Source organism: Haemorhous mexicanus, chromosome 12, assembly GCF_027477595.1.
Source record: "Haemorhous mexicanus isolate bHaeMex1 chromosome 12, bHaeMex1.pri, whole genome shotgun sequence".
NCBI classification, from domain to species: Eukaryota; Metazoa; Chordata; class Aves; order Passeriformes; family Fringillidae; genus Haemorhous; species Haemorhous mexicanus.
Window position 1 is genome coordinate 19765989 of NC_082352.1, and position 12782 is coordinate 19778770.

General features: G+C 46.9%; 1 protein-coding gene across 1 annotated transcript; it reads left to right on the plus strand.

Moving 5' to 3' along the window:
- The first annotated feature begins 4033 nt into the window (after positions 1-4033).
- On the plus strand, positions 4034-12311 carry LOC132332817 (uncharacterized). Its single transcript, XM_059857452.1, has 11 exons — positions 4034-4312; positions 5001-5135; positions 5924-6048; positions 6316-6384; positions 6565-6678; positions 7382-7497; positions 7782-7837; positions 9186-9238; positions 9951-10078; positions 10631-10787; positions 11818-12311. Exons 1-11 carry the CDS (start codon positions 4103-4105, stop codon positions 11903-11905), a joined length of 1251 nt encoding a protein of 416 aa, XP_059713435.1. The 5' UTR covers positions 4034-4102; the 3' UTR covers positions 11906-12311.
- The last annotated feature ends 471 nt before the right edge of the window (positions 12312-12782 follow it).

Genomic DNA, 12782 nt, shown 5'->3' on the forward strand with positions numbered 1-12782 from the left:
CCCTCATGGAGCGGGCACGGAGGGTAGCTCAGGGCTGGGCACACCCGCAGCGCCCTCATGGAGCGGGCACGGAGGGTAGCTCAGGGCTGGGCACACCCGCAGCGCCCTCATGGAGCGGGCACGGAGGGCAGCGATGCTCCCGTCCCACCCCGGCCACCGGCAGGGACACCGCCTGCTGTCCCAGGGTGCGCCAGGGTCCGACCTGGCGTGGGACAATTCCAGGGATGGGGCAGCCGCAGCTTCGCTGGGCAGTCCGTGCCAGGGTGTCCCCGCCCTCACAGGGGAGAATTTCCTCCCAACATCGAATCCAAACGTAATCTGTCAGTTTGAGGCCATTCCCTCTGGTCCTGTTACTCCAGGCTCTTATAAACAGTCCCATTCCATCATTCTGTGGGCTCCCCTCAGGCACTGCAAGGCTGCCAGGAGGTCACCTTGAAGTTTCTCTTTTCCAGGGGAACAATCCCAGTTCTCCCAGCAGAGCTGCTCCATCCTCTGATCAGCCTGGAGCCTCCTCTGGGCTCTCTGCAGCAGCTCCAGGTCCCAGCTGTGCCGGTGGGGACATCACCCTGCCCCTGCAAGAACCCAACATGGAGGCAGTGGGTATTCAGTTTCTCCATGAAGAATTTTTGCTTTATGTCTACCCATATTTCCATGGCCATATTCCATTACAGTCCCTCATTAATTTGTACCTTATCCCTGGCAGTGTCCAAGGCCGGGTTGGATGGGGCTTGGAGCAGCCTGGGACAGTGGGAGCTGTCCCTGCCCATGGCAGAGGGGAGAATGGGATGAGCTTTGAGGTCCCTTCCCACCCAAACCATCTGTGATTCTATGATTTCACTTCTGAGAGCCTCAGGAATGTGATTTGGCACCTAATTCAAGAGCATGTTCAGCAGTTGTTCACTATGCCTAGACATCAATAGTTAAATTCTTTGATATGGAAATATTATGTGACACTCATCCAGGATTTCCCACTGTGTATTAGGAAAAATACAGACCCAGTGTCTCAAAAAGTACAGGCAAAACAGCAAACCTTGCAGTGTGCGAGCTGAGGATATTTTAACAAATTAAAAATGTTGAAGGATGACAAACAGAAACGTTGGCAAGCTCCTGCATCCTTTTTTTCTTGTAGCATGACCACCATCTAGTGGGACATGGGCAGCCAGTGCACAAGGGTGCTGTGTGCTGGTAAGTGCAATAAAATACAGCTGCCCACGTGCCTGTTTGTCTCCTCTTCTGTGCTGAAATATTGGGGACTTCTGAAAAGCTTGATTTGACATATTTTCTTCTATTTCCCAACAGCTGGTTGCACATATGAAAAGAAATTTGTCTATGCCGATGTCTCTGCTATTCAAATGTGATTATGTAAATATTTATAGACACAAAATCATGAGAGCTGATCGTTTTCTAAATCTGCCTTCTCCCTCGGTGTTTTCCTTAATGGAACTAATATGTTATTTATGCAGGAATAAAAATAAAAACAAAATATTGTTCTATTATTTTTTATTAAATTACAGTGAGTTTAACCCTTGAGAAAACTACCATTATTGTGCTTTTTATCTCAGGCTGCCTGAGATACCAGAATTACCCAGGAGTTACAAAAAAATTAGGTAGAGTGACATCTTTATTTAGCAATATTGCAGATGTTTAAGACCTTATACAGAAGCTTAAATTTATGCTAACCAGAAATCCTTAAGTTCAGCTCGCTTTTTCTTTGTGTTTTAGCACCATGCATCGGTCACAGATTCCTGATTTCCTCCTGATCTCAAAAACAAATCAATTGAGTATTTTCCTCCCCATATTTTTGCTGAACACGTGGAGCAGCGCTTTGAGTTGTTTCAATACACAGAGAGCTGGTGTTGTCATGCCAAAAACATCCCCAGGACTCCAGTTCTTCTGCAAGTCCTGATGGTTTGGAACCCCTTTCCACCTCAAATAACATCGCCAAGATAAATTGTTTGCCGGAGATAACTTCAAGCCCTCAAACAAATTACCTAAGAAATGTGGAAACAGAAGGTGGCACGAAACAAATTGTTTCCATGTCCTGTGCTGAGAGGAAGGAAGGAGCTTATCTCTGGTACAGATTCCATAGGGACACACACACAATGCCTTCACTGTGGCCTGCGGAGACTCAGGGGGAGGTTGGGAATGCTTCACACATCAGGCGTGAAATATTCATATTTCTCCTCCCCTCAGACATGCAAATATTGAAATTCAAGTGGTTTGTGTAAGGACTCCAGCAATTTGGGGAAGGGCAGCAAAGCTTCTCATGGGTTGAATTGGGGAAAAAATGAGTTTAGAAGAATCTGTCATTTGTTGTAGCCCCTTCCACCGGGCAGAGGAGGATTTAATTCTGTGCATGTTCGTAAAGTCCCAGAAGTTTGTAATTTGTGTGGATCTTTCCCCACTGACTATTGCTTTGTGTCAATAATGTGTTCAGATTCTAGTGAAAAAGAAAAGCTGTTCTTCATAATCCATTCCCTTTGCAGCCTTTCTGTGGGCTGAGCCACATCTGCCGTGCTGCAGGTGCAGGGTGATAACATTGTGACACATCTCTTTCTTTCAGGCTGTTCTCAATCCCTCCACAGCACAATCTGAAGTATGAAAACAACCTTATTATCCCTCTGACTCTCTGGAAAACAACCTTATTCGCTCTCTGCCTGCTCTAGGTGCTTAACTTTTGGATGTACCCCTTTGATATTGGCTGAAGCAATGGTGATTTACAGAAATTAATTTCTGAACCTCATTGTCCAAATCTCTGGTGCCTTCTGCCCTTCTCCTTTTAATTTGATGTGGCCCATGGACAGCAATAAAGCACCACAGAACAGCTGAGCCTGGTCTCAGAAAAGCTGTGTAAAACTCAGGAACCTTTTCAGGAAGCTAAAAGGAACATCTAAGGTGCTAAAAGCTTTTGAGGGAACAACAGAAACATGATCAGAGAGGAAGTGTAAGTGCATATCAGTATCAGGACAAACTGGGAAAAGGGCAAAAAGGAGCAGCAGAGCTCAGGAGATTATTAAAAACAAGTTACATTCAGAGAAGAAAATCGAAAGAACCAGAAGCACTGATCCATTAAACACAAACCAGGGCAGAGGTGGTTATAAAACCAAACTGAGGCACGGTTGAAACAAGGCAGAAAAATGCACAATAAATGTTTTTGCAAGTAATAGGGAATCCGCTGAGAAGTTTGGAGAGCTAACAGGGAGTCTAAACACCCAGGAGACAAAGAAAGCCCAGGTTCTGAGAGGCCCAGCTTTCTCCAAAGTGAGATTGGCTGCACTTCAACCTCTCCTGAGAGGCTGGGCTTGTTCAGTGCAGGGAAATGAGACTAAATTGTAGAAGGAAAAAAAAAAAGATCTCTTAAAAAAGATCTCTTGTACAGCCAGCCATCAGCCTTCAAAAATATGGCTTCTAGAAATGGTACCTAAAATGGTACCTGAAGAGATGCTGAGGTGCCTGCTGTGGGTGGGGTGTTTTGGTCCTTGAGTGAAATGGGCTGCTGCCTGTTGGATGGAGCTGGCACTGGGAGCAAGAGAAGGACCCACTGATGCCAAGAGCCCAATAAAACAGAATCAGAAACCACAGAATGATAGAATCACAGAATAGTTTGATTTGGAAGGATCCTTTTGCAGGTCATCTAGTCCAAGTCCCCTCTGCCACGAACATCCTCAACTAGACCAGGTTGCTCAAAGCTGCATCCAAGTATTTCCAGGGATGGGGCATCCACCACCTCTGTGACAACCTGTGTCAGCGTTTTACCACCCTCCTTGTCAAGCATTTATTTCCTATCTCTAATCTTAAACGGACTGTCCTTCAGCGATCTGCAGCAAAGAGTTGGGGAAGAGAGCCTAACACCCGCTTTTTGTGCCGCGCATCACTAGAGGGTTTCCTCTAGCGTCCTTCCAGGAGAACTGCCTGAACTTCCCTCGGAGTGCGTAGTAACCAAACCGAGCAAATCCAACTTCCCCCTCGCGGAAATGACCGCGATCCCAGCCGGGCCGCGGCGGGGAGCGGCCCCGAGGCGGGGTTTGGGGGCGGCCGGAGCCAGCCCCGCGCCGCGTCCCGCATCGCACGGGGCTCTGCACCGCGCACCGCGAACTCCGCGATGCCGGCGCTGCCGGCGCTGCTGGCGCTGGTGGCCGCGGCGCTGCTGGCGCTGCTCGGGGCCGGACGAGCGGCCGCCCCCGGCTCCTGGGCGCCGCTGAAGCGCTGGGCCCTGGGCTGCCTCCTGCTCTGCCTCGGCGCCTGCCGGCAGCGAGCGGCCGCGGGCACCGCCGAGCCGCGCCGGCCGCGCCCGCTCCGCGCCGACCCCCACGTGAGTGGCTCGGGACCCCCGGTGCTGAGACCCCCTTCCCTGGGACCCGCTTCTGCGACACCCTATTCTCATAGCCTGGCGTCCCTGTGTCCCACATCCCTGGCACTCCCATCTCCCTGTTCCTCTGGCACTCCATCTTCTGCATCCCTACGTTCCCCCAGTCTTGGAACTCTCATCCCCAGCCTCTCCATGTCCCCCCAGTTTTGGAACTCCCACCCCCAGCCTCTCCATGTTCCCCCAGCTTTCGAACTCCCATCCCCAGCCTCTCCATGTTCCCCCAGTTTTGGAACTCCCATCCCCAGCATCCCCACGTTCCCTCAAAACACCTTTTCCCCTTTGGAGTCAAACTTCCCTGGCCCTGCACCACCTCCACCCCACTGCATCCTCTGCATTCCAGCCCTTGCATCCCCCTGGCAATGCTTCAGGTGCTCCCGTTCCCTGCATCCCGGTGCCTCGCACCCCTCACTGTCCAACCCCATTTTTTTTGAGCTCTCCTTTCTTTTGGCTGAGGTTTCACTGCTGCTTTTAAAGCTGCCTGGCTGTTCTCGGGGTGCCTGCTATGAAATACAAAAAGTGAAAGCAAAATTTGATCCCTGAGCAGAAGCCTATGGAAAACAAAGGATTGCTGACCTTCTCTCCTCCCTTTCCTGCCTCCTGCTGGAGCTGAAATCCATTTCCCTTTCCCCAGGCTCTCGATTCCCTGTACTTCACCGGCTTTGCAGAGACCAACAGGAGCTTTGTGATCGCTCGCCTCGCCCGACGTCCCGCTGGCCTCTGTGAGATGTGGCTCTTCCTCAGGCTGGATGGGATAGGCGAGTTTGAAGTAAGTGCTGGATGTGGGGTGATGTTCAGGAGCAGTGCTTAACTCCTTTCTTGAACCCGTGATGCGATCCCAAACCAAGATTTATGTCCTCTGGATCTTCACACAGTAAGGCACCAGTGCTGTGTCTAAGGGCAGTGGTAGAACTGCTCAGAGTGGTGGGGATGTTCCTTTTTCAGTAGGGTCTGACACTCATTCCCCCTTCCCATCATCTGCACAAAACAGAACAGTTTCTAAAAAGTGCCTTACTAAATCCCCCAGGAGGAATTCGAGCATCCAGTCTTTCCAATCAGGTGCAGCACATGGCTGATGAGTTCCATTTTATGCTGATGGTTGGTCCCCCCCCCCCTTTTTCTTAATTTTCATGCTATAAAAAACATTTGGAATTGCCTCTTTAAAAGAGAGGGGAAAGCTTTTAGGGAGTTTTATGCACATCTGCTTCATTCTTGCTGAAAAGAAAGCTTAATCAGATATCATTAATCAGATTTTTGCCTGAGGATTTTCTTTTTTTATTAAGAGCTGGTTACATAGTAAAGAAGGAGAGAAGACCTGACATAAATCCCTTTGCACTCAACTCTCTTTATATTCACAAATCTCTTTCACTAAGTAGCCATGACCGGAAAAAGCAGGAGAAATCCTATTTGGAGAATATAGGGAAGAGAAAAAAAAAGAGAGAGGATTGATGTGCATTATTTTGGATTTTTAGTCATATTTAGTATAACAAGGATGCTTTGTGGCATCCTCACAATTAAATTAAGCAAATGTTTTCCTGAAATGTTTCCTCTTTTTAGCACCCACAGCACCCAAACATGATGGTGAGAGATGAATCCAAAGAGATCTGGAGTGGAGGAGGACTCACTATGGAATACTTGGAGCCCCAAATGTGCTGGAAGATAAATTTTGATGGATTACTCAGGTACTGCAGCACTCCCTAATTTCATTCATCTACACATAAAAACCAAGGCTTTTTCAGCACTATCTGGAAATAGATTTCATTTATTTTAAATTTAACCAGCTTGAACCAAAAGCTGTTTCGTAACTAAAACGCTTCGATTTTTAAGGAATGAAAATAAATCTGGTGGTGTAGAGCATTATAGATTCTTCTATTCCAATTCCAAACATGCAAGAAACATTTTGTTGTTTGTTTAGGAGTGATATAAAATTATAGTGCTTTGCCTTGCAGGAAAGGATCCTACAGGCAGCAGTGGAGTGAAGAGGAGGGAGAACTTGTACCAGTTAAATTCTCTTTGCAGTAAGTTTTTCATCTTTGCTTTGGGATGTACAGTAAGCTCATAGCTCATTTAAAATAGCAAAAATCAGAATTTTCCAATAAAATACAAAGATTGCCTCTGTCAAAGTAGCAAGTGCACAGCTTGGCCTAGTATGAGCTGAATGCTAATAATGTCTTTTTAATTCCTCTCTCTTTTTCTAGGTGGGAGAACTCCACAGATGTTTTTAACTTTAATGTTGACAGCAAACCCAGCACATTTGCTCGTGCTTTAGCCCAGGAGCCTTGGACCATCGAGCTCTTCCAGAGGGTCAAAAAGTAAGGGACAAGATTGATGCCTTCTGGGGTTAATAATAATTTGTTCTACAGTTCTGTTCAAGGTCTGATGTGTGTTATAGTTGCATTTAGAAGGTGGGTTTAATTTGAAGTGCTCTAGTAAAGGACATGGCTCTTGGTTTCAATGCCACACCACACCTGGGGGATCCCGCACACAGGTGGGATCTTCCTGATGTCTGAGTGAAGCCCTCAGCATCAGGAATATTTCTTATTCTTTCTGTTTGCATTGATTTAGGCAGCTCCCAAAGTCAATGGTCCAGGTATAGCTAAAAAAAGGAATATAATCCTATGAGAAAGGAGCTGAAATGGGTATTTAAAATACTGTACAAGCTCTGGAGAGCTAAAAATATGAGAATCAATGGTGTGAAATTATATATATCAATAATGTGTGTGTTTTGGTGATACCTGCTGAGTTCTAAGCAGCAGCTGTTTGGCAGCCCAGCATTTCTTCAAACAAAGGGTGATTTTATATCCTGTCAGGGTGAGAATTTGCTGCTGTTTCATTCTCAGGTGTCTCATTATGTGACAGTAACTGGGAAATGTAGAAGTGATGTGTAAAACCTGGGATAGCCATGGTCCAGATGCTCTGAAATTTCCTTCATTTTGGGGGGATAAATCCATCAGATTGGCATTGAGGCTTCTTGAGGAGAGCTGGAGTGCTGACCCACTCCTTTCTTTCTTCCAGGCAGAGGGAGCAGCATTTCCGACACGAGCAGTGGGGCCGGTCTGTTGGAGAGATTGAGATAGAAAATTCTGGGAAAACTGAACTTTCCCTCCAAGGCATTCGGAGCCACTCCTATGGTAACAGCACTGGAAAGAATTCCCTGCCTTGGGAATGCCTTCAGTGTAGCTGGCACTGGCAGGGCAGTGAGATGAAGGATGAGCTGTTAAAATAACCAGTTCCATGGCTGGGCATGAAGTGAAGGCATTCCAGAGGAAATACCATCACTGGTTTGGGGACATACATTGTCAATGACTGGATATTTCTTTATCCAGAAAGGTTGTTGTGAAGTCAGGTACTGTTAGTTCACATTTCCCAGGAATGGTGAATCTCCAGGTTGAGGGATTTTGGGTTTTTTTTGCAGGTGTCCGGAACTGGGCTGAGATTCGCCGTTATGTCATGGTTTTGGCACACTTTGAAGTAGGTATTAACATGGCAATACAGGAAAATTTTCTGAGCTTTTCAGGCATATTTAAGTATCCCGAAATAAGGATTTGGGAACATCCATGGTGCACATCAAAAGTTCTCACTGGTGGCACCATTAGCCCAGATCAGTGTTGAGAGCTTTTACTCTCTCTCAAAAGCAGAGCTGTGTGTGTAAAAACTGAGATTTTGCTACACTGATTGAAGCAAAACTTGCTTGATAACTTGAAACAGTTTGTTTTGGCTCTTTCAAGAAAAATTAGGCAGGCAGCCTTACAGGAGAGATTCTCAGCTGCTGCAAGTACCCAGCACTCCGGGGAGTTGCTGCAGAGCTGATTCCCATTAATGGGAAGCCTGAGGTGTTTGAAGCATCCTAAGCCTTCATGACAGCAGTCAGCAAATATTTCTGCCTGTGCTGAGCCATAATTCTCTGCTGTGCTGCGTGGGGGAGAGGCAGAGCTGCGGCTGCTGGGAACACACAGCCCAGGGACATGCTGAGGGCAGGCCCTGCCAGCTGCCAGCCGAGCCCAGCAGATGCTCCTGAAAAGGCATTTCCTTTGCCAAGCCAGGCATAAATCAAAAACTCTCTCTTATAGGCAGCATTACAGGGGTTTAGACTGAATTCAGAATGAAAGTTCTTTTCCCAGCTTGGAAAATCCCACTTCTGTACAAATCCTGATTTATTCTGTGCCTGTCTATCTTTTAGTAAGACTGAGCTTTGGCACCACAGTGTGTATAACCAACCTCTCCCTGTTGTCCAGTTTCTCAAGGCTCAAAGTGACTGCGGCTGTTCTGCCCCTAATTAAAAGCCAGCTGACTTCATTAAGAATTTTACTGCAGATTGAAGCTTGAAGACTTCTTAGCCTGGGTCTGTACATTTATAGCATCAGAAGAGGCTTAAATTTGCCTCAGAGCAGCCCAAGTGGAGCATGAAGAGTCCAGACCTAAGGTTGGAAGAGAAATTAGTAAAACCAGGAGATTCCAATTCCTTCTTAACATTTTCCCTATCTGCTGCTCCCAGACATAGATGAATACAGGTCAGAAAATGGTCAAAGTACACCAGTTTTGTTCTTTGCAGGCTTTGTTTCCTTCCTGTGTCCTCTTGCTGTGGACTTTCTGTTGTTCCCATTGTCCATAATTTGTCCTGACTGTGTTTGGTTTATATTCCTGGATTTGATTGCAGCCAGATTTTCATGGCAGATGTAGTGAGAGGATTTTGAAGTGTGAAGCCATAGCACATTGCATAGGCTGAGTTCTGCCCAGTGTCTTCTTGGTTCAGCCAGTGAAGCATCCTCAGAAATGAATCTGCACAACTCTGGCTGCTTTTTCTTTCTCTCTCTTGCAGGATGGGACTGCAGCACATTTAACAGTTATCAACATGCCAGCTACCACAACTCAGTAAGTGACCAAAGAACTTTCTGTTGCTAAAACCACTCATCTCAGAGGTGGCAAAAGCTGCTCTGCAGGACACCTGTGTGCACATTCCTGCTTTGAACCTGTACTGCCCAACTTCCATCCACGCCCTCATGCTCCCTGCTCCCAGTTTTTCATTTGCAGTTGGTCACAAGGACAGCTTTCACCTTCCTTTGTTTCCTTTCCCTTCAGCTGCTGAGGGCTGATGGAGATGTCTGTCTGTCTGGATGGTTTAGAGGTACAAACTGGGCACTCCCAGCTGTGTGAGAAGGCTCCAGCTGCAGTGGGGCATTCCACAGGAGCCCTGCCTTGCTCACTGGTGCTCTCTGCATCCAGAGGGTTAAAGAGCAATGTCCATGGCCCCAAGGTTGCTCCAAGCCCCATCCAACCTGGCCTAGGACACTTCCAGAGATGGGGCAGCCACAGCTGCTCTGGGCACCCTGTGCCAGGGCTTCACCATCCTCACAGGGAAGAATTTCTTCCCAATTTCCCATCTAACCCAGCCCTCTGGCAGTTGGGAGCATTTCCCCTTATCCTGGCACTCCAGGCCCTTTTCCAAAGCCCCTCTCCAGCTCTCTTGGAAGCCCCCAGAGCCTTCTCTTCTCCAGGCAGAACAGTCCCAATTCACTCTGCCATTGTTCTGGTGCATTTGAGCTTTGGCTGAACTTCAAACCTGCTGCATTCCTCTCCCCTTCAGCCTGACTGTAGGTTATGTGTTTTTTCCTGATGGGAGGAAGGCTGGCATTGAGTGGTCCAACGCCTCCCTGGCTGAGCTGGCTGAGGATGGGCTTATCCAGGATGAGTATGGAGTCAGTTTTACTGCTGGTAAGCTCAACACAGTCCGGCTGCCTCTGCCTTCATTTCTTGGCCTGCAGTTCCTTTAGTGGAGGGAAGACTGTTCAGTGAGATTCTGTGTCATTCTGGGGAGTGCATCATCTTAAACCCTGAGGAATCTTCTCAGAGCCAGAAAGGCTTGGTTTGGGTTGGAGGGGACTTGAAGATCCCCTGGTTCCAACCCCACTGCCACGGGCACTTGCCTGCTTAAATGAAATTACAGTTGTGGTGTGTCCTGGGTGAAATGTGTCCACTGCAGGGTCAGGGCCACAGGTCCCAGAGGGAGAGTTACAGATTCTGATTGTGCTAATCCACATAAAATAGTGATTTCTACATTTTTGAGGTGTCAGAACATCTCTTTTGAGGTGGATTCAGCTGGAAATATGGTTGATCATTTTCCTTGATTTACAAAGCAGACAGAACTATCACTCTTCAGAAAAGCATAAAAACCCCCATACAGAAAATTAATAGGTATGGGGATTGTTTTGAGATAAAATACTACTGAAAGTTGTTGACATTGTTTCCTTTTCACTCTTCTGCAAGGTGGCAAGAGCTTTGATGTTTCTGCAGCTCTGGATAAGCAGGCCTGCCCCGTGGTGTACAATGGCCTGACAGGGAGTGGAGTTTTCCACGAGTGCATTGCAGATTTCCAACTCAATGGGTTAACACCAGGCTGGGGCCTTGTTGAATTTTATTACAGGTAAAAGAATGGCAGGCAAGAAGAGGTAAAAAACTCCCATCCTCCTATGGTTACAACTCCATAGATATTTGAAGCATAAATGTACTGATTTTTTTTTACCTGATGTAAAAAAAAGTTTCTCATTTAGTGCTTAATGTGTTTATTAAGTTGACAAGCACTCTTATATTAATTGAAAAGGAATAATTGCACAAGCACTTCATGGTGCAGCCATTTGTTTGTTGTATAGGTTTGTGTGGGTTTTCTGTTGGTCTCCATGTAGGTTTATGAGTTGTAGGATGCTCCATTCTGGACACTCTTTTATTTAGAAAATCTGTCCCATTATAGAAATAAAGAGTCCAAGTGAAACTTGCTCACTCAAGGATTTCTTTGGACAGATAAATGTTCAGAAAATCCCCACAGAAATGGCTCTGTTAGGGGCAAAATTATATCCACAAAGAATGTGCTTCCCTTTTCACTGAAGTGCTGTTCCTCCTGCCACGTGATTGCCCCTCTTTCCCTGGAACCTTTTCCATATGGAGTCTTTGCTCTCATGAAAGAAAAAGGCAAATTTTGTTGCTTACATTTTGTTTGCTTTTTAAAATAAACACTAATCCTTGGCTGCTAGAGGAAATGCCATAAATGACGTTCAGCAGATGGAGACCTCAGCTCCTTCCTAAAACCAGACATATTCAAAGCACATCAAACAGGCCAAAAGTGCAAAATACCTGCTGGTTGAACTTGAACCTGCAGCTGCTGCCAGGTCTCTGCTTCCCTCCCCTTTTGGGCTGTCCAAACCTGCCTGGTGGAGGGAATGACCCAGCAGGGAAAGCCTCGGCTAAAACCCAAACCGGGCTCGTTCCGCAAGCCCGGACAGCCCCGCCGGTCTGGAGCCGCCCCAGGGAGCCTTCACTTGGCAGTGCTGACACAATTCCTGTCAGCTCCACCTCGTATCTGCTCCCAAATCAACCCCATGGGATGAATGAAAGGGTGGGGGTGTTGTTCTTCCTCCTCTCCACGAGACACCAGCTCAGCGTCGCCGCTCTTCCCGCAGGGACGAGGCCGCCCAGCCGGTTCCAAACCTGCAGCTTGGTTCCAGAACAGAAGGACCTGACCCTGCCACCGATGCCTCTCCCCCATGATCATCTACAAGCTCATCCCAGCAATGTTAGCAAGCAGCAGCTTCCCAAAAATATGTAATTCCCTGCAAAAAACCAGCACTGGTTTGAGTGTAGAGCTCGTCACAGGATGCTGGGGAGGTCAAGGGTATAAAAGGATTTGGAGAGAAATGAGATCTATTTTTATTAGTGCAGCTTTCAGTGGTTGCTAACCAGGGTGGTCTGGAGGCAATTTGAAGGAAGTCTGATTGCAGGAGGAATGCACTGGGAGGGATCATTCCATGCTCTGTCCTTTGGTGTTTTTCCTAAACTTCCAGCTGCTCCCCACCGTGACGAGCAGGACCCCAGGCTACGTGGATCACTGACCCAATTTAGCAGCTCCTCTCTTCTCTCAGATTTGTTTTTGAAATAAAAACTCTGTATTTCTGAACTCTCTGGTTGTTATAGTCATTAAAACGTGGGAAAAACCTGTTACAGGAAGCTGCCCTGATTTGATAGTTTTGTCTGTGGCTGTGTAAAACATGAAGTGGAAGGAGCAGGAGCAAGCACATCTAAGTGAGGTGTCCTCTAGGAATAGCATTAATGGCCAGTGAAATAAGTGGTACAAACACGATTTTCCCTTGTCTGAAGGAAAGGCAGGGTCTGGTAATCCAGTTTAGAAAGGGATCTGAATTCCTCACCATTCCCTTGTAGGTGCCTTATTAACCACAGCACCCACAATAGTCACTGGCCCAAGGCAGGTATTCCCTACCTAGGTGCATCTTGCCATTAATTACTGAAAATTAAACATGCTTCAAATACGTAAAAAGAAAAAAAGTTAAGTGGAAAGTGTGGAGAACAGAAATTGAGGAAAGATACCTTATAATTAGAATAGAACCACCATTCTATTTCAGAAAATACA